The sequence below is a fragment of the Solanum verrucosum genome, unplaced genomic scaffold, assembly GCF_900185275.1.
Source record: "Solanum verrucosum unplaced genomic scaffold, falcon-dt-bn FXZP01000085.1, whole genome shotgun sequence".
NCBI classification, from domain to species: domain Eukaryota; kingdom Viridiplantae; phylum Streptophyta; class Magnoliopsida; order Solanales; family Solanaceae; genus Solanum; species Solanum verrucosum.
In genome coordinates this window covers 2,787,607-2,810,113 of record NW_026019839.1, presented here as the reverse complement: position 1 = coordinate 2,810,113, position 22,507 = coordinate 2,787,607, and the positions used below count along the sequence as shown (strand labels likewise).

The following is a 22,507-nucleotide window of genomic DNA, read 5'->3' as shown; positions in this document are numbered from 1 at the left end:
ACAACATGTATTCACATAATGCTCATAGGTATATAAACCTCTTATCATTCATATCACATGTGAGACTAAGCTCAAAATTCATGCCTTAAAAATAACATGTATTTAGGTTGTAAACCATATCATGCGTGCCATCACGCTTAAAAGTCATAAATGCATAAAATATCATATATAGGAATCATGTTAAATCATTGCAATAAGGTTTTTAAAACCAAAGTAAAATAATAAAGACATGAATTTCTGATAAAAGATCACAATTTCATAAAAATCCTAGCTTTGCTTCTAATAATTTGTAGAATTCTAGAGAATCAAATTACTTTAGGTGTGAGAGCGAAGGGATACTCTCAATGAAGTCTTACTTTAGGCATGAGAGCGAAGGGATACTCTCAATGAAGTCTTACATACCTTGAATCACTCTAATTAAAACTCTTAACTTTGAAGAGGAACCCAAAAGTTCCTTTTTAAAACTTTAGAATGAGTTCTTGTTTTCGCTAGATATGGGAGAAAGATTTGATGTTATAATCAATATGAGTCAAGAAATTGGATAGAAGATGATTTTTACGATCTTACAACAAGACTTTAAAAGGTATGAGAATGTAACATCCCGAAAATTTCTAATTTAAGATTCGATTCATTCTTTATGGTGAATAAGATTTGTGCCGAGTGATTCTAAATTTTCTTAGATATTAAGGTCACTAGAATCCCCTAGCATAAAGTTGAGAGGAAAACTTTCTTTCCAATTGAGTTTCACTATGAGATTTTTCTTGGGTCGGCTTCATTTGACCATATCTCTTAGCACATAAATAGTTAGTGGCCCATGACCTATCAAATCGAAGTTCTTTGAGTCCTCTTCCCAACGCCATAATATTTGCTAAATTCCGAACACCGAGTAAAAGGTTATGACCTTTTGAGTGAAGCCTCTCTAGTTAAGGCTTTCCATCAATTTTAGGAAAGGGTATTTTGGTCTTGTCCTTTTCCCCATTTTTCTTCACATGTTTTACATGACCCAATTAAGGGTATAATCAGATTCTAAATACTCATTCACGTTTAAAACACTTAGGAATTTTAGAGCGAGGTTTCAAGAGGAGAAAAATGAGGTTTTCAAGCGTTCTTCAAGAGTTGAGGGAATTCTCCAAGAACAATCATTCTCTCCAAGTATGTGAGGTTTCCCATAGTAATGGACTTGTTCTTCCTCATGCCAATCATATAATTCTTCCATTAATTCATCCATAAAATTGTTTATGTAAATATTCTTGAGTAGTTCTTCAGTTTTAGCCCCATTTTTTTTTATCAATGGAGGTTTTGAGTTCTTAAGGTGAAGGTCTTGCGAATGAGTGGTGTTTCTTGATAGAATTTGAGAGAGATTTCAATGAATTTGTGTTAGGTTTATGAATCAAAGAGAGTTTGGAAGAAATCAATCGATTCTACACGAGTTAGGATCCGAAATTTAACAAGAAAATTTGTCGGATTTCTGGGTCTGGGCTGGGGCAATGCGCCACCATAGCGCTAGGAGGGCTGGGGCAATGCGCCAGCAGTGCACCCGAAAGTACTGGAGTACTTTGGGGGCTGACGCGATGTGTCACCACTACGCCAGAGTCGTCCGACCTTTTTCTTCTTCATTCTTCATCCCGTATGTGTTCCTTTAAATAGTATATTCGTTCTTTCCTTGATATTAACTCTTAAAGTCTTCATTAATCCTTGAGAGATCCTACATATACATATCATGAGTCTTAAATTACATTTTAAATTGAAGTGAAACTAAGGGGGGAGTTCAAGAGGGTCATTTGAGTCAAATTGAGATTTCTTTTGAAAGTCATTATAGTTTCGAACCAAGTCTTAAGAAGATTTGTATTCATGAGTTTCTATATCGTTATTTAGGTCCTCGAGTTGAGTCGTTCATGTCCATAATTCCGCATGAACCCTATGAATTTGAGTTATAAGTCTTGAGAGTCTTTGGAAGCCAATCCTTGTCTTCAAACTGAGTTTTGAGAAAAGTTTAAAGATTCTATTTAATAAAAACTTAAGAGTTTCGAATGTTAATTATATATATGTGTGTGTGTACCTATGTTGATTATTGGACATGAAAGATAAGTTCATAAGTGCATGTTTTCAAGAATGTAAACACGTCTAATGTTTTGAAAAGTATTTCAATCAAGTATGAAGTCAATTCCTTGTAATGGGAGAATTGAGCATAAAGTTATATCAATTATTTTGAGAGTAGTATCGAGCACCGAATTGTGTTAGAGTCTTTTATGAATCAAAAGTCCCATAAAACTATGTAGTCAACGTAGGATATGATAGCAATGATTCTTCATGCGACTCCGCACTGCCTCTGAGAACGTGAATTAGATGCATCCATAGTCATGATATCATCTTATACCCCGACAAAGTATAAGATGGCCCTGGCAACGTGGGTGAAACATTGTATCATTGCTAGGTTTATGGTAATGGTTGTCGGTTAGAAAAACTCCCTACAAGTAAAGTATATTATTTTCATGTTGCTTTCATTGGGTATTATATTGTAAAGTTCAAATGATTTTCACTTACCAGTACATTCAATGTACTGATGTCATTCGACCTGCATCATTTTATGATGCCGACACAGGTAATCCAGATTATCAACAGATGTTTCATTGAGATAACTATTCAATCACAGGCAATATTTGGTAAGGCCTCTTTGCTTTCAGGAGACTCCATCTTTAATTCAGCTTACTAGTATTGGAGATGTTGTGGGTTTTGTCCCAACATTTATCTTACATTTTTAGAGGCTTCACAGACAAATGAATTAGATACTTCCACTGTTTTCTGGGGATGTTTTATTTAACTCTTAACTCATGTTAAGTATTTTTGCAAGACAATTTTTTTTTTTACTTTCTTAAATGTCTAAGTGTTCACCTATTTTAAGATTCTGCGTGTTGTTTAGTGTCATGTAAGTCATGTAACCAGGCCAAGGGTTTGATTGGGAATCATAAATGGTTCTTGAGTGTCAGTTACATCCAGGTTGTAGGCTCGGGTCGTGACAAACTTGGTATCAGAACATAGAGTTCAAGTGTCATTGGGTGTCTATGAAGCCGTGTCGGTAGGATCTTATTTATGGTTGTGAGGGACTCACTTCTATAAACGAAGGACTACAGACGTTTAAGAAAAGTTTCCCTTCTTTCATACTCTAAATTGTGTAATAGAACTATATCATAAGGAGCTTATTCAAAATCGTGTGTTTCGCAGAATCATTTGACTACATACTAGAGGTGGTTGAAAGGCAAAGTCAGTTCTTTATCGATGAGTTACTCTCAACAAAAATCTTGAAGAAGTCATGAGATTGTAGAGGGGCTTGAGAGAAGCCCATGAATGAGTTAAGTGTTAAGTTTCGAAAGAATGCACTCATAGTCATATGAATCGCGTGTTCAAGCTAAAAGTGAGATGTACTCTCTTCTCTAAACCTTGTTTCAACTGAGATCCTTATGAGGAAGTGTGTTTTAGAGCTTAGGTAGTATTTTTGCTCGAAAAGGGTAGTATGAATTACAAGATTATGAGCAGTAGTAGTGAATATGTCCTTAAATTAGAAGAATGCATGAAGAGGCTCAGTAATCTAAGAAAGAGAGATAGTGATGAGGCAAGCTATGTTATTATAGTCATGCACCTAGTAAGTTATTAATGAGGAGTTTTCCCTCATGGGTAGACTAAGAAGTGATGAGCTTGTGTATATTGCATGATAGGAGGTAGAGTAAGAGTTACGAGTTAGGATGAGTTAGAGTATACTTTAACTAAAAAGGAATTTATGATGAGGTGTCATTGTGTTGGTAATGACCAAGTATAGGTGTTGAATAGAAGATCATGAGTATTCATGAGGTGATAAATCTAAGCTAGACTTATGATTATTAGGGAGAGCCCATAACATTTTAGAGGATTACAGAACTAATTAGACAATGATGTCTAGCGGATTGGCAATAGTACTTAAGTTGTGAAAGGAAATGTGGCGGTAAATTGTAAGTATGAAGACTAAGAGGTAAGGATTGACTACTTGTCATGACGTTTTTAGTGGGCGAGTGTTTCTTAATTTTTATCTAGTAATTATAAGTTAGTATAGTAAGAGAACAATCATATTGATATCCGGGTTTAGTAATAAACATTAAGCTTTAATTTGAGATGAGTGTCGTGATCAAAAGAATGGCAACATGAGGGTGATGGTATATAACCCGATTCTTGTGATTTAGATCAAAATAATCACCCTATGTTAAGTACTTGGTGATTTTGAGTTAGTCTTGAATATAGTAAGAGTAACCCTTTCCATTCTCAGTCCAACCGTCATTCGAGGACAAATGATCCCAAGGGGGAAATATTGTAACATTCTGAAATTTTCTAATTTAAGATTCGATTCATTTTTTATGGTGAGTAAGATTTATGCCGAGTGATTCTAAATTTTCTTAGATGTTAAGGTCACTAGAATCCCCTAGCATAAAGTTGAGAGGAAAACTTTATTTCCAATTGAGTTTCACTATGAGATTTTTCCTGGGTCAACTTCATTTGACCATACTTTTAGCACATAAAGATTTAGGTGGCCCATGAACTATCAAATCGAAGGTCACTGAGTCCTCTTTACAACGCCATCAAGTTTGCTAAATTCCAAACTCCGAGTAAAAAGTTATACCCTTTTGGGTGAAGCCTCTCTAGTTAACGCTTTCCATCCGTTTTAGGAAAGGGTATTTTGGTCTTTTCCTTTTTCTCACTTGTCTTAACACGTTTTACCTTGCCCAATTAAGGGTATAATCAGATTCCAAATACCCATTCACGTTCAAAACACTTGGGGTTTTTAGAGCAAGGTTTCAAGAGGAGAAAAGCGAGGTTCAAGAGTTGAGGAAATTTACCAAGAACAATCGTTCGTCCTTACTCCAATCATATAGTACTTCCATTAATTCATCCATGAAATTGTTTATGTAAAGATTCTTGAGTAGTTCTTGAGTTTTAGCCCCATTCTTTATCAATGGAGGTTTTGAGTTCTTGAGGTGAGGGTCTTGCGAATGAGTGGTATTTCTTGATAGAATTTGAGTGGGATTTCAATGAATTTTTTTTTGGGTTTATGAATAAAAGAGTGTTTGGAGGAAACCAATAGATTCTAAACGAGTTAGGACCCGAAATTTAACAAGAAAATTTGTCGAAATTTTGGATCCGGATTAGGGCAATGCACCGCCATAGCGCCAGGAGGGCTGGGGTAATATGCCAGCAGTGTGCCCCAAAGTACTCCCAGTACTTTGGGGGCTGGCGCGACGCGCCACCACTACGCCAAAGTCGTCCGACCTTTTTCTTCTCCGTTCTTCATCCCATATGTGTTCCTTTGAATCGTGTCTTCGTTCTTTCCTTGATATTAACTCTTAAAGTCTTCATTAATCCTTGAGAGATCCTACATATCCATATCATGAGTCTTAAATTACATTTTAAATTGAAGTAAAGCTAAGGGGGATGTTCAAGAGGGTCCTTTGAGTCAAACTGAGATTTCTTTTAAAAGTCATTATAGTTTCGAACCAAGTCTTAAGAAGATTTGTATTCATGAGTTTCTATATCGTTATTTAGGTCCTCGAGTTGAGTCGTTCATGTCCATAATTTCGCATGAATTCTATGAATTTGAGTTATAAGACTTGAGAGTCTTTAAAGTCAATCCTTGTGTCTTCAAATTGAGTTTTGAGAAAAGTTTAAAGGTTCAATTTCATAAAAATTTAAGAGTTTCTAATGTTAATTATTCATATATATATATATATATATACATATGTACCTATGTTGATTATTGGACTTGAAAGATAGGTTCATAAGTGCATGTTTTCAAGAATGTAAACACGTCTAATGTTTTGAAATGTATTTCAATCAAGTAAGAAGTCAATTCCTTGTAATGGGTGATTTGAGCATAAAGTTATATCAATCATTTTGAGAGTAGTATCGAGCACCAAATTGGGTTATAGTCTTTTATGATTCGGATGTCCCATAAAACTATGTAGCCAGTGTAGGATATGATAGCATTGATTCTTTATGCGACTCCCCACTACCTTTGAGAAGGACAATTAGATGGATCCATAGTTATGGCATCATCATATACCCCGACAAAGTATAGGATGGTCCTCGCAATGTGGGCGAAACATTGTATCATTGTTAGGCTCATGGTAATGGTTGTCGGTTAGAGAAACTCCCCACAAGTAATGTATATTATTTTCATGTTGCTTTCATTGCATATTATATTGTAAAGTTTAAATGGTTTTCACGTTAAATTCATGTATTGATCCAGTTATGTTGCTTTCAGTTATTCAAGCCAATAAGTTGTTTACTCTAACCTTATCACTTACCAGTACATTCAATGTACTGACGTCATTCGACCTGCATCGTTTATGATTTAGATACAGGTACTCAGGATCATCAATAGGCATTTCGTTGAGATCACAGTTCACTCACATACAGTATTTGGTGAGACCTCCTTGCTTTCAGGAGACTTCATCTTTCATTCAGCTTAGTAGTATTGGAGGTGTTGTGGGTCTTGTCCCGACATCTATCTTACATTTTTAGAGGCTTCATAGACAAGCTGAATTAGATATTTCCATTGTTTTCTCATGATGTTTTATTTAACCTATGACTCATGTTAAGTATTTTTGCGAGACAATATTGTTTCTGACTTTCTTAAATTTCTAAATGTTCACCTATTTTAAGCTTCAGCGTATTGTTTAATGTCATGTAAGTCATGTAGCCAGGCCAAGGATTCTCTTGGGGATCAGAAATAGTTCTTGAGTGTTAGTTACGTCCAGGGTGGAAGCCCGGGTCATGACAGAGAGCCAAACACAAAACCTAAAAAAAAGTCAAATCCAAAGCCTTTACACACTATATCCACCTAAAATAGCCAAGTTCAAGATGGGTTTCTCACACAATGGATAGACCTCAGTTTAAAAGATGGAACGACAAGACCATGGGAACAAAGGATTACAAAACAAAAAAAAAACAGTGATATATATAGTCCCCATTTTGGGAACGCTTAGTGGCAAAGTTACCGAATGGGTAAGTCGCCAATCCCCAAGACTCACATCGATGAGAAGGAACTTTTTTATTATATTAGATATATTAGCCTATGATTTTAAAGCCCAAAGGTCAATCTTTCATACGAGTTTAATATTAAGAATATTGATTAAATAAGAGAGTTGTTCTTTTAGGTATTTTATGATAGTTTAAACTTGATTGAAGTTTCAAAAACACACCTAAATTATTTTAATTTTTTTAGTTTCATACATAAACTGTTAAGAGTATATTCATATCTAAACTATCACTCATTAGTTTGAGAAACACACCTCGGTGGTGTGTGTAATACACTCTCTCTTTTATTTGAGAAAAAAAACTTGTCACATGACATTTTGTTAAAGAATGACAAAAGTATTACATTAAGGCTTGAGCAATCCTCCTCCCTTGAGCTAGCTTTTGGGGTGTGAATTAAGCCCAAAACCTAATTTCACATGGTATCAGACTAAGGTCCATCTCACTCAATGTTGGGGCCCACAAAATCAAAATTGTCCACTCATTGGGCGTGAGGTGAAGTGTTAAAGACTGACAAAGTCCCACATTGGTGATTAATGAGATGAGTGGACTCCTTATAAGGCTTGGGCAATCCTCCTCCCTTTGAGCTAACTTTTGTGGTATGAGTTAGGTCCAAGACCTAATTTCACGCATTCCACATAGATAAAATATTGAGCTCACCTTGACAAAAATTAAATAAACTATTAATATTAGTTAGAAGTTAAAGATTAAAGTGATAGTTTAGTACTCACACTCCCAATAGTTTAGATATGAAATTCAAAAAAAATAAAATAGTTTAAGTGTATTTTTAATACTCACTCTTTAAACTTTAAAGTTTATCTCATATACGATCACTCTTGAATCAAGTTCCAAATTTGTTTACATTGATCAGCAATTTTTTTTAAAAAAAAAAAATCAAGATAATATTAATCGATGGGAAACGTCAACTAATTGCTTAACTAAAAATTCATGCAATAAGCCAAAATTAATTACTTCTTTTTGAAGAAAGAAGAGTTACAATGATACTCCCTCTATTTCTATTTATATGTCACCATTTTAGATTTCATGTCTCTTAAAAAAACTAAGTAAGTTAATAATTATATTTTTTATTTAGTGATTTCTTGAAGTCAAGTTTTCAATAAATGAACATAAATTAATTTATATTCATTAATTAAATTGATCAATAAACATATGAATTAATCATTTAGTTTTCCTATATTAGTTAAATTCACACTTTCCAAACTAATAATTTTCAAAGGTAAATAGAAAAAATAATATTATTTATGTATTAATTTTGTGAAATGACAAGTATTAAGAAATAACTATATATTTTTCTATAAATAAAAAAAGTAGTATGAATTGGTCATTATTGGTTCAACGGTTGGCAGCTTCTTTTCCAACTGCCTTACCTTCTTTTCCAAATCACCATAATTGTATGCAAAACAGAAAAGACCAAAAACAATTAATAACCAAAAATAATAATTGTAGTAGTAGTAGTTATTCTAGGCTTGAATTTACTTTTAGAGAACAACCATGTAGTATATTCTATTTGACATAATACATAAATATATCTTTTAACTTTATTTCAGCTGGACATCTATATTCTTCAATTTTGATTATGTACAAATAGTTATTTAGGGTGTGTTTGGTATGAAGAAAACATTTTTAGGAAAATGTTTTCCAAATCAACTCATTTTTCTCAAATTCAAGAAAAATGACTTCCCTTCAAAACTTAAGGAAAACATTTTCCAAGACTTTCCTCCAACTTCATATTACAATTTTTTTGTTGAAAAAATTAAATTATTTTGTTGAACAAATAAACTTAAAGCTTATTTTTAAAAAAAACATTTTCAACTTCAATTTTGTATTTTTTTACCCACCCTCACCCCGACCCCCCCCCCCCCCCCCCCAAACAAAATAAATTAATGTTTGTTTTTTTAAAAATATTTTCAATTTCAAAATTTTATTTTCACCCCATCCCCAAAAAATAATAATAAATTAAGTTTGTTTTATAAAATTTACTTTCAATTTCAAATTTTGTTTTTCATCCCCCCTCCCTAGCCAGCCCCTCCCCCCAAAAAAAATATTAAAGTTGATTTTTAAAAAATATTTTCAAATTTTTATTTTTTCAACCCCATCCCACCCCTGCCCCGACCCCCCACCCCCTGCTACCACCCACACCCCCCAAAAAAAAAATTAAAGTTTGCTTTTCAAAAAATATTTCCAATTTCAATTTTTTATTTTTTCACCCCCACCCCTACCTCCCCCCCCCCCCGCTACCACCCACACCCCCCCTTCCAAAAATAAAAAAATTAAAGTTTGTTTTTCAAAAAATATTTTCAATTTCATTTTTTTATTTTTCACCCCCACCACCGACCCCTCCGCCGGGCCACCCCCCCCCCCCCAAAAAAATTAAAGTTTGTTTTTAAAAAATATTTTCAATTTTAAATTTTATTTTTTCACCCCGCGCCAGCTCCACCCCCAAAAAAAATTTAAGTTTATTTTTAAAAAATATTTTCAATTTCAATTCAAAAATTATTTTCTACTCTCTAGTGAAAAAAAAAAAAAAAGATATTTTCTCAAAATAAATTTTCATTCATAAATCAAACACTTAAAAATCTTTTCCGAAAAATATTTTCTACTCTCCAACCAAACATGAGAAAATAAGTCAAAAGTCTACTTGTTTTCTAGGAAAACATTTTCCTTCATACCAAACACACCCTTAATCTTGTATAAAATTGAACAAAAATAGATACTTGTATCATACATAGCGTCGCATGTGGCAATTCACATCATACATGATCTCCTACATATAATATGCCACGTAGAACGTGTGTCTACTATTTCAATTTTATACAAATTTAAGTGTCTACTCGTGCAGATCTAAAGTTAAAGGATATAAATGTCAGTTAAAACAAAATTAGAGAGCAAAAGTATATATTAGGCCTTTTATTTATCTTTCCTAGCTACACAATAATCTACACATAATTTATTTATTTGGAAAACATGAGATTTTTTTCTTCTCATTTTTGGCTGCTATTGGCAAGTGAAATACAAAGTGCTGCCACGTGCCAAGGGTGCACTATGTGACAGACCATTAAATATTATGGGCTTCTGAAGTTGGCCTTTCACTGAGTTTTTGTACGGAATTTTTCAATGGCCTTTCTCTATTTCTTTTTATCTTTTGAGTTTTTTTTTCTCAATCTTCAACAGTGACAAAAATGAAAAAAAAAAGTGATCCAACATGTAAAGTGCAGCTTACCATGTCATGGCCAACACAAAGCTGCATACATTGAGTATCGTTTGATAGCTAATTAGAGTTATACATATATTAGTAATACATGAATTAATTTTAAAGAAATTTATGTATAATCCTAACCAATTTCCAAATACAATATTACATATGTAAAATCTAATACAGATATAATATTTCTCTTTTAGTTCTAGCTGGCTACCAAAGAACCTCTCATACTTTTGGATTCATATATTATGGGTTCACATACTTGTGACAACTATTGTCAAAATTGTGTGAGACAAAAACTAAAAAAAAATTAATTCTATACTATTTGGCTTGTACTCTTAACCCTTTTCCCTTTTTTTTTGAAAAATTACAGAAATCTCACATTTTAATTTACTTATTACCATTATTCCCTATAAGTTTTACAAATTTCCAAAATCCCTCATTTTCGCGCATCAGATCAGTATATCTCGCGCATCAGATTAATGTATCAGCGCTTATATTATTGTATCTCACGCATCAGATTAGTGTATCATGTATAAAATGTACATTAGATTAGTGTATCATATATAAAATGTAACGTATCTTACTTAATGATTAATGTATCTCGCGCATCAGATTAATTTATCAGCGCTTATATTATTGTATCCGTTTGAGGGATTTCTATAATTATAAACGTTTAAGGGATAGATTGTAATTTTGTCTTAAAAGTATGTGATTTCTGTAATTTGCCCTTTTTTTTTTATTGTAATGATTGGAAAATCCCAGAAAATCAGCTAAAACACATGTTGGAAATGAGTTGGAAATAAAAAAAAATTATGTAGCTTAAGGCCTGCCTACTAAATTGTCCTTAAGGAGATTTTATTGTTTAATGTGTATTCTTTAAGATTTAACAAGCTTTTCTAGAATTAAAACTATGAGCGAGAAATTAACAAAAAAATATCTATCTTAAAGAAATAACCTAAAAAAAAGGAAAGATATACTACTCTTAGCTCCGTTTATTTTTACTTGTTTCATTTGGACTTGACATACCCTTAAGAAAACAATGATTGACATGACTATTTTACCACTTTACCCCTATTAATTGATGTTTAGTACTCCCTCCGTTTCTATTTATATGTCACAATTTTAGATTTCACGTCCCTTAAGAAATTAGGTAAGTTTACCATTGCACTCTTATTGAAGTCAAATTTTCAATAAATGAACATAAATTAATTTATTTTGATCAATTAATTGACCAATAAACATAAATTAATCATTTAATTTTCCTTTGTTGGTCAAATTCATACTTTCAAGGCTAATAACTCTCAAGGGTAAAATGAGATAAATAGTACTCCCTATGTCCTTAATTACTTGTCCACTTTTCCTTTTTTTAGTTGTTCCTAATTACTTGTCCATTTTTACAAATAAAAAAAAGACAAAAATTTTACGTATTATACCCTCAATTAAGTACTTTGAAAAATGTAGAACTGCTTGAAAATCTTAAATTTTTAATTCACCCACTTCATAATTAATAGGGGTAAAATGGTTAACTCACTATGTTAATAATTATTTTCTTAATATGTGTGTCAATTCAAAAGTGAACAAGTAATTAAAGAGAGAGAGGGGGAGTATTATTTATGTATTGGTTTTGTGAAATGACAAATACTCCTTCTCTCCAACAAATACTTATCTACTACTTCTCAAGAAACAATAAATAGACCGATAATTTTACTATATCACCCTTTGAATATAATAAATAAAATGTCTTGAAAAATATAATAGAGAAATAACTATAATTAATTTAAGGGTAAAATTTAAGCTAAATGTAAAATTTTCATTGATTTCATCAAGTGGACAATGAACATCCCAAAATAGTATAGTGGACAACTATTGTTGAACGGGGGGAGTATTATGGAACATCTATTTTTAGTAAGCACAACATGTAAATAGAAACGGAGGGTGTATTAGGTATTGGAAAATGATTTTGGGAAATACTCCATTTGTCCCTAATTACTTGTCCACTTTTGAATTGACACACCTATTAAGAAAACAATGATTGATATAGTGAGTTTACCATTTTACCCCTATTCATTATGAAGTGGATAAATAAAAACTTAAGATTTTCAAAAAGTTCTATCTTTTTCAAAGTAATTAATTGAGGGTATAATAGGTAAAAAAATTGTCCTTTAAGTTCTTGATTTGTCAAAATGGACAAATAATTAGGGACAACTAAAAAGTGAAAAGTGGTCAAGTAATTAGAGACGGAGTGAGTAAGTAAGTAATTAATGATAAGAGTAAGATAAATGAAAAAGAAATAATTATCTTCTTTTTTATATATAAAACGTGACAAATAAAAATGAAAATTTATATTAAAATAATTGATAAAATAAATGAAAAAGAAATAATTATCTTCTTTTTTATATATAAAAAGTGACAAATAAAAATGAAAATCTATTTTAAAATAATTGATAAAATAAAATGAACGGACAATAATTTTTCCTTTTTTCACAACTTTTAACTAAAACAATTTTTTTACTGTATGTAGGAGTTAACAAAGTGAGAGCTTCACGTCCGCACACATAATGCACATTGAATATGTAATAAATGACATCAAGGCTATTACTCCTTCCGTCCACAATTGTTTGGCAGGTATACTAAAAATAGATGTCCAAGATTAATTGTCAATTTAAATAATCAAGAAATAATTAGTCACTTTTTTCCAATTCTACCCTTAATGATAGTGTAGTTCAATTGAAAAGTTATGTAGACTTTTGGTATTCTTGGTATAGTAGGGTTATATTAGGCAAATTACACCTTGTATTAAATTTTCCTTGAGAGGTGTGCATGACCTTAGCCTGACAAACAATTGTGGACGGAGGGAGTAACTTAATTGCCTTATTAAAGCTATTAACTCAATTGTTATATCTTCCTTGTGCAAATAATGCACATTCAATATTTGATAAATGTCATAAAAAGTAATTAACCCGCTATCATATTTTTGACCAACTTTGGTGTGTTTGATACGAAAGAAAATGTTTTTCACGAAAAATATTATCTTGAAAAATAGGTGGGTTTCTTATTTATTTTTTAGTGTTTGATAAATGGTAAGTAAGTAAGAAAATATTATCTCAATAATATTTATAGATTATCTAACAATACGCTATCGAGACGGGGTGAGATGGAGAGTTGGGGTTCCGGGGTGGTGGGGGTAGGATAGTCAAGGGGTGGAGGTTGGGGTATAGGGTGGACGGAGAGGAGACAATAAACTTGAAATGTCATTGTTTGCAACAAAGTTTAAACATATGAAAAATAAATCAACCACACAGATAAAATCTGAAGAAACATGAATATTTTATTGATAATAGTGCGGGTACAAAGTTGTTCCTCATTGATTCTACTCTCCTAAGATTTATCCATGATTCGAGGGCCGTTAGTGGCGTATTTTTCGAACTATGATGATTTAGATTTGACCTCTATATGAATGTTCCATGACTTTTGTGAAATATTCGAGAAGCCTTTTAAGGGAATTTAGTACCCTTTATGTAGGCATAAACTAGGATTTAGGGTTGAATAGCCTCCAAAAATCCTAATTGGAATTGAACACATCTTGTAGAGTCTAACAAATTTTCAATGTCTACAAATGCCCCCCTGTTTCAAGGCTTGTCGAAGTGTAGACTTGATGAAACTCAAAGACGAGACTTGAAGTACTCATTCTTCCACCTTCGCAACTTTAGATTTTTCAGATTTGATTTAAGAGAGAACAGATGAAGGATAGATTTGGTCCCACTGGGCGTGCCAATTTGTTTGCAACAAAGTTTAAACATATGGAAAATAAATCAACCACACAGATAAAATCTGAAGAAACATAAATATTTTATTGATAATAGGGCGGGTACAAAGTTGTTCCTTCCTTGATTCTACTCTCCTAAGATTTATCCATGATTCGAGGGTCATTAGTGGCGTATTTCTCGAACTAAGATGATTCAGATTTGACCTCTATATGAATATTCCATGACTTTTGTGGAATTTTCGAGATGCCTTTTAACGGAATTTAGTACCCTTTACATAGGCAATTAGACATGAACTAGGGTTTAGGGTTAAGTAGCCTCCAAAAATCCCAATTGAAATTGAACATATCTTGTAGAGTCCCAATTAGAATTGAACATGTGTTATAGAGTCGCAACTTGTTTTCTCCATTTTCAGTACTAGTGAGCTCATTTTTCTCATGTTTTTCAAAATGCAAAATTTAATATTTGATTTGGAAAAAAATCGGTAGTTTCTTCACAATGTTGAATTTTTCATGTCTTATTTCCATTATTTTATTTTATTTTGCTACAAAATCCAAGTCCAACATCATCTTTCAAATCGAAAGAAAATAAATAAATAGGAGATCGTTTGTCCCTAGTCCATTAAAGAATACTTGTAACTAGTGAAATTGTCCGCGCTACGCACGATTTTTTTAATTAATTGATAATATAAAATTTAAGATATATCTATGTTAAATATAAAAATCAACTGATCAAACGTATAAGAAAAAGATGCAAATAAAAAAAAGAATAGAAATGTCACATAGTTATCGAGAAAAAAATCCTTTCATACGAAAAAGAATACCTTCATATAATAGGAAAAATGAATATGTAACATTAGTCTTATAGGCTTTCCTTGCTACGTATATTTTGTTCACAAATAATTTAATTATAACTATTATTAATTTAATATATTTATCTGTAATTTGTATTATTCATAAAAGAAACACATTTAGTCTCAAAAGAATTATAGAATTTTAGTCCAAGAAAAGACAATCTTAAAATTAAAAGTAGCAATTGGAGGAAGGTTAGAAATCGAAGAAAAGAATTACTTGTCATTTTTTAAATAAAATCATAAAAATCTAATATGTTCATAGAAATCTATATAATAAAAAAATGAAAGCCAAAAATTGATATAACAATCAAATCGAAGTTATGTTATCGGAAAAAAAAATGTAGATTTAGTGATCACAATAATAGTTTGCGTTTGTAGTTTTTTTTTTATAAATCATTTGATACTTCGAAAGATATCCGTTCATAAATTCATAGATATTCGTTCACGCGTGAGGTAATTTGTATTGTGAAAGGTCATTTAAAGAAGGAATTGAATTTTTATATCCTGCTCTCATCATATTCCCTAAAGAATCGTTTGGTTTGTGGACAAAGTTATTTTGAAATTATAGTCAAACCTAAATTTATACCTCAACTAAATAAATTATAAATTTAGTTTCAACCTTTGATCCTAGATATTCTACCTTATTATTATACCAAACGAATAATTTACAACAATTGTCTAATAAGAAGGGACTATAAGTTTCAAATTCTCCAATTTTGCACAGATAAAAAAGTGTAGTATCAAGCACAAATTTAACACATTAAAACTAATTTACACATACAAAGGACATGTTAAAACTAATTGCACGTACAGGAAACATATTAAATCTGAAAAATGGGGCAAAAAAACAAATCATAGCTAATAAATTCATTAATTACAAAGTTAAAGATAAAAAATGAAATGTATATAGATTTCTTCACCACGCCAACTTCAGAAATTTTTGTATCTAATGAACAGTATAATAAAAAAAGGCTCTTTGATTTATTGAGGAAAAAAGAAAGAAGAAAAAAATACATATGTCAACGAAGACTATACGTGCACTTTAGTTCAACATTTATTTTGTGAGGCTTTTTTTAATGCCAATTAATTAGGACACTATGTATTGAAAAATAAAAAAGAAAAGGACATGTTATTCAAATAGAAAATGCAAGTAATTGGAGAGTTTTTGTAACTGAGATATAATTAAATGTAATTGATGTGATAGAACTAATTTTAAGTATACATCAAATTGTATAATGAAAAAAAATGAAGGAAAAATCTAAAAAAAAAAGAAGAGATTTAAGATAAATTATTTTCTATGTCACAGAGAGGTGTCACATCATGTCTTTGTTTGCACTTTATATAAGATACAATATATATACAAGACACACAAAAAAAATATATATATATATATATATATATATATATATAGTTTGCAATAATAATTGTACCAAGAAACAAAATCTTATATAATATAAATAAACAAAGATAAAACTAATATGCTATTAAGCATAAGACCTACAACTATAAATTTTTATTTGTTAGCTTTGAACATGAGAATAAAGACTAAACATTTAGGCATGTAATATATCAATGATAAAATTCTACGTATACTAATCTACTTCAATTATCTACTTAAAAAATTGTCATGAAATTACTTCAATTGAAACAAAAACTAACAAAAAAGAATTTGTTTTAGAGGAAGAATAAATAATTTAAAATAAGAAGAGCTTTTATGCGAGATTGTTTTAGCAAACTATCAACCACTTTTCACGTCACCTCTTGACCCTTCTTCTATTAATTCGTTATGATCTTAATTTTCAGAGATTCAAAAAGATGAAATACTCTGAAAAAATTGTTGTCTGATCCACTCTGCTCACAACTTATTTAGATGAAATATTCTTTATTTTCAGAGATCCAAAAAAGACAATTGGAAATTGGATCGCACAATGAAAATTTTAATTTTCTTAGCCATCTATAGAATATTTTTGTGAATTTCAATTCTGAATAGAGACATTGTTAAAGAATGACAAAAGTCCCACATCGATGGTTAATGAGATGGGTGGACTCCTTATAAGGCTTGGGCAATCCTCCTCCCTTTGAGCTAGCTTTTGGGGTGTGAGTTAGGCCTAAGACCTAATTTAACATGGTATCAGAGCAGGGCCCGTCTCACCCGATGTTGGGGCCCCCAAAATCAAAAATTGCCCACGCACCAAATGCTAAGCACTGGGCGTGAGGTGGGGTGTTAAAGAATGACAAAAGTCCCACATCGGTGGTTAATGAGATGGGTGGACTCCTTATAAGGCTTGGGCAATCCTCCTCCCTTTGAGCTAGCTTTTGGGGTGTGAGTTAGGCCTAAGACCTAATTTAACAGACTTTGCAGATTTCTGATTTCTGATTTCCAAAATGTATACAAACAATTAAATACTACTCTTAGTAAAAAAATGGATAATTTAATATTACTATTAAATACAGTAATTATTGTTAGTGGAAGATGGAAAGGTAGGAGGTTATCTAATTAAGCAGGTAAACGGTTGGGTTTGGGAGAAGGCCAATTGACGTGTCGTAATTGGCTGTGACAATGAAGAAGGCAAGGACTATTAATTGGGAAAGGAGAATTAATGTAATGATTGTTACCATTATCCATTAGGTGTTTAATTAAATGGAGAAAATAATTATTTGATAGTAATTATTTACGGAGTATAAAAATTCAAAAACAAAAAAAAAATAGATAAATAGGTTTCTGGTCTTAGAGAGCGCCACATCAGCATGCCTAATATTCAGCTTTATATATATACATATTGATTGTTATAAATCGTTAATAAAAATTTCCATTATAACTTGGAATTCAAATAAATGTTGGTTATTGGTTTTATCACATTCATTTTTCTTCAATTCTATTTGAATTCGTGTTGTATAAATAGAAATACTTAAGTTAATCTAGTACTAATATATCTCTTTGTTAATCCATATTTGTTATACTATATATACTACAGTAGTTAATTAAACACCACCTCTAGATTTTCCAATTTTCTTACTACGCCAACACACATTATTTGAGCAAAGAGGGAGATTATATTAAAACACAACTTAATATACATCATCATCATCAAATTTATGTAATGTTTGATTTACTCAATTATTTGGTAAAATATAAAATATTAACCGACGAAATCAGAAATATATGTTATATTGGGCCAGTTTGGTTTTAATATTAAAGAAATCAACTTAAATAGTTTGATTTTCTTTTAAGCAAAACTTGAATCAAACCGCACCACGAACACCCCCTAAAACAAATAGATAGTTCATATATAGGTTATATTGCTATGAATATCTTCATAGGTATATAGCCATAGCTGGAAAAATATTCTATCAAATAATTGATTATGTCCTTAAAGTACATTAGGACAACCTTAATTTCTGACCTATGTTGATTCTTGAAAAAAGTATTGTACCTTTGATTTAGAGTTGAATACATGTGCACCTTAATTATTATGACATAAATTGGGAAAAAAAAGACCATTTATATTATATATCACATATACATAGGAATACATTAACAAATCTGTCATGTATACAGCAATAACATAACAAACTAATAATATAGTCTTACAAGTGGAGTCTGGAATATACAGACCTTACGCTTACCTTTCCGACTAAACAAACGAAGTTTAAACTATGAGTTTTCCGCTACATACCTTCTGTTTCTTCAACTAAACAATTTGGTTCTTCCCCTCAATGAACATTGGGATATAATGGTCCATCATACATCCTTTATTTTAACTGGTAAAATACTGTACAAGCATAACAAGCAGCAATTTGCCAAAAGACATTTAGTCTTTTGTCTTCCCATTTCAACACTCAGGTTCCAAAAAAAACTGAGTTGAATGTCAGGAATATCTCTATACTTTCTACTTTCATGACTCTATACATAATAATTTAGCTCAAACTCGTCAGATAACTGCACCGAGCAGACATGTGTGAAGATTAGTCATTCCACAGACGCCTTGGCTCTGTAGCTTTGAGTTTGCAGTATGGATAGCTAGCTAGTAGTTTCGTTAACTATGTACAATACAAGTTAGACCCTTTATTCAGCTGAAGTAGGTCCGCTAGAATGCATGCATGATATAGTGCTTCCACTTCCAAGTCTATATCATGTAATCGTAAAGCATTACATTGGTGTCAGGGACGGCAAGTGGCAACTTATCAATATAAAGGTAGAACCGCCTTACATTCTCCTGCTCTAGAGTGGTGCTATCAACCACATCACAGTCACTAGTTAGAACCCACAAGTCTCTGGAGTTTACTCTCGTTAGACTACCTCGACAAAAAGGGCATGATTGAGACCGGATGTACCTGACAGATAACAGGACAATGTTGTTAACCATTTATGAAACTAGTACTTATGCAAAGGGGTCGGGGTGCTTTTCGTACCAGTCGTGGAAACAGCCAACACACATGGAATGGCTACAATTAGGCAAAACTATCTTGGAGCCAGTCTCCATGCATATACCACATTCTTCTTCTTCTCCCGGAATACTTTTACATGACTGTCTTTTCTCTTCCACTCTTCCATTTGAAGTGTTCAAGAGTTGAGTTACTTTAGTATTCTCCTTCATTAATTCCACTAAATTCCCCTCCAGCTGCTTTAGTGAAGGATATATAATGGCTGCAACATTTTACAACAACTATTCAGCATTGATGAAATCCTGGCACACCCTTCGATATCATTTTATAATCATTAGTTACAACGGAAAAAGGAGAAAAGTAGTACTCCCTCCGTCACAAGTTATGTGATGGCGTTCGAGTGAGCACGAAGAAGTTTAAGAATGAAAGAAAAACTTTTGAAACTTATTGTCTAAAACAAGCCATAAATATTTGTGTGGCTGTAAATCATCTCATTAAGGGTAGAATAAGACGTTTAAAGTTAAATTATTACTAAATATAAAAAAATTGTCATTCTTTTCAGGACAGACTGAAAAAGAAAGAGTTCCGCTTAACTTGGGACCGAGGGAATAGTCTCATCAAATTGATTAACCAAATTCCAACTATCAAATTCAATTTCTTTTGCTTTTCTGTCTCCCTCCCATTGTTGTAGGCTAAACGAAAAGAAGAACAAACGAGGAAAGAATACAAACCGTAGAATTCTCTAATTGTGGCCTTCCTTTCTTGTGGGGGCATTGTTGGCATTCCATCAACATAAACCTACAAAGATGACTAGTTTAGATTCTAAAACACCACTTTGTGAAAGTGTGAAACAAATGGACATAGACAACCAAGAACTCAACTAGAGGTAATGCCTTTAATTTGCATAAAAAAAGTGAAGTTTAAGTGAAAGCTCACCTTGTAAACAAGAATGTGAAGGAGTCCTAAGCAACTAGCTAGAGTATCTAAACAACTATAGTCCATCCATTCTATCAGAAACAGCAAGAAGGGGGCGAGAAAACCATAGGAAACTTTCATCTGAACACAATCCCCATCGAGATCCCGGGGAAGAGCCGCTGCCCTGCAAAACACATCTCATGAACAAAACAGTTGTAAACTAGCTATTCTTCAAATCAAACCATTGTTGTTCATCTAACTATAAAAAAGACGGAACAAAATAAGCACTTATAGAAAGGAAATTGAACTACCTCAAAAGCAAATTCTTCACAGCAAGTGTGTACCATCTATTCTAAAACCTTAAAACTATTAGAGAGACCATACTTTTGATTATTTAATCATATAGTATCTCAACACGCCTCTCCTCGCGTGTTGGCCCAACTTTTTCTTTCATAGGCCAAACACGTGAAAATATTTTCTTGCTCATTTTCTTTAGCTGTGGCAAAACTTCCAGTTAGGACCTTTTTTTTTTTGTTTCCCACCCGGTGTCCGCATAGGAGCTTCAACTAAATCCGCAGGGCAGGGGTAGCGCTCCCAACAAGATTTTTTCCATACTCAGGGATCGAAACCGAGACCTCTAGTTAAATTGGAGCAATCCCACCATTGCACTACAACCCACATTGGTACAATTAGGACCTTTGTCTACTACGATACCATCCTAATAGATGTAAGCATCTCATCTAAAAGTTTAAACTATTGGAGAGAGTACACATATAATTACCTAACATTTCAAAATTATGACAATTGTGGCCATAACTCTGAGCCAGTTAAATTTAAACAATACCTAAGTCCAAATTTAAACATCAAGCAAATGAAAAATGACAAATTGTTGTGAAAAGGAAACAATTCAGGCTTGAGCTACTTTACTAGTAAGTAAATTTGCACAAATTTCTACATCAAAAATGACAAAATTTAAGTTATAGACGAAAGAAACTACCCAACAAGTAGAATGATGTGCAACTAACTTAAGAAAAATTGATGAGAAATAAGAAAAGAAAGTTTATTACATAGTATTGGCATGTTGAACATCAGCTTCAAGGGCTTTGATGGATTCTCTAAAGGAAGAATTTTGGCTATGATTCTGCCACATTATTTATTCTCAACTTTTTTTTACTTTGAAAGGGTCTTTTTGGATGATGTTTTCAAAGTATAGCTATTAATAATAAGGAGAAGAAAATAAGGGGAAAAAGGAGTGAGTGGTTGGTTAGGATAGCTTAATGGTTATAACTTGGCCTTCTTGAAGCCTCTAAGTAAAGAAAAGGATATCTTCAATATGTGTCATCTCTTGTGTGGTTTTCCTAAGTACTCTTCTTTTCTTTTTAAATTATCGTTTTCCTATATACATAAAAAAAAACTAATTTGGCTTTGGCTTTGGCTTTGGTTTTTAGGCTAATCCCATTTTCATTGATTACTACTCATTCCCTCCACTTTTATTTGTCATACTGCGTTTTTCGAAAGTCAATTTGATTAAATTTCAAAGTTAAATTAGATTACATTAATATGATATTTTAAAAAAAAAAATAGATATTCAAAAACTATATAAAAAGTATTGTAATTGTAATTTTTGTATATCTGAAAAAATACATCATAAAATGTTAGTAAAAGTTCTTATAGTTTGACGCTAAAAAGGAAACTGTAACACCCCGAATTCGAGAAAGGACAAAATTTCAAATTTTCAGAAGTTGCAGGTGCCACAACCGTAGGTTGAACCACGGACAGTAGGTGGGGTCCGTGGTTGGTCACCTCAACTTCCCCCCAGAACTCCCAGAAAAGTCTTGACCAACTGCAGGATCTAAGGACCGTAGGTGGGACCACGGTCCGTGGTCCAGGTCCGTGGTTCAGACCCCAGTTTCCAACTCTCTGAAAGCCAAACGACGATTGACAGTACTTTGATTAATTTTTAAAGTTAAATTAGATTACATTAATATGATATTTTAAATTAAAAAATATATATATTCAAAACTATACAAAAGGTACTATAATTGTAATTTTTGTATATCAATAAGATGAAAAAATACATCATAAAATGTTAGTAAGAGTTCTTATAGTTTGACGCTAAAAAAGAAATCATGACAATTAAAAATAGATCGGGGTAGTAGGATCAACGAAACCTTTTCTTTTGTTTTAGTTTTTGACATAATGGAGATGTTTCTTAATTTAATGATTTGAGCCCGTTGAACTTAATAAAAAAATATATATATTATTATTATTATTATTATATGAGTTTGAGACTCTTTTTTCACAAAAAGT

General features: G+C 32.1%; 3 protein-coding genes across 5 annotated transcripts in view; all 3 read right to left on the bottom strand.

The window, feature by feature from the left end:
- LOC125815227 (glyceraldehyde-3-phosphate dehydrogenase, cytosolic) overlaps positions 1 to 22,507 on the bottom strand; it is a 613,914-nt gene that overhangs the window by 398,693 nt on the left and 192,714 nt on the right. The gene's annotated exons all lie outside the window — the stretch shown is intronic.
- Positions 8,416 to 22,507, bottom strand: part of LOC125815441 (uncharacterized) — a 426,658-nt gene continuing 412,566 nt past the window's right edge. Inside the window, exon 3 of the mRNA XM_049494922.1 lies at positions 8,416 to 8,426. The gene's annotated coding sequence lies outside the window, so the exon portion shown is untranslated. The remainder of the gene's footprint in view (positions 8,427 to 22,507) is intronic.
- On the bottom strand, positions 18,856 to 21,373 carry LOC125815335 (E3 ubiquitin-protein ligase AIRP2-like). The gene is made up of 5 exons (XM_049494789.1): positions 21,265 to 21,373; positions 20,219 to 20,381; positions 20,014 to 20,080; positions 19,310 to 19,544; positions 18,856 to 19,231 (listed from the first exon to the last, which is right to left on the bottom strand). Exons 1-5 carry the CDS (start codon positions 21,345 to 21,347, stop codon positions 19,024 to 19,026), a joined length of 756 nt encoding a protein of 251 aa, XP_049350746.1. The 5' UTR covers positions 21,348 to 21,373; the 3' UTR covers positions 18,856 to 19,023.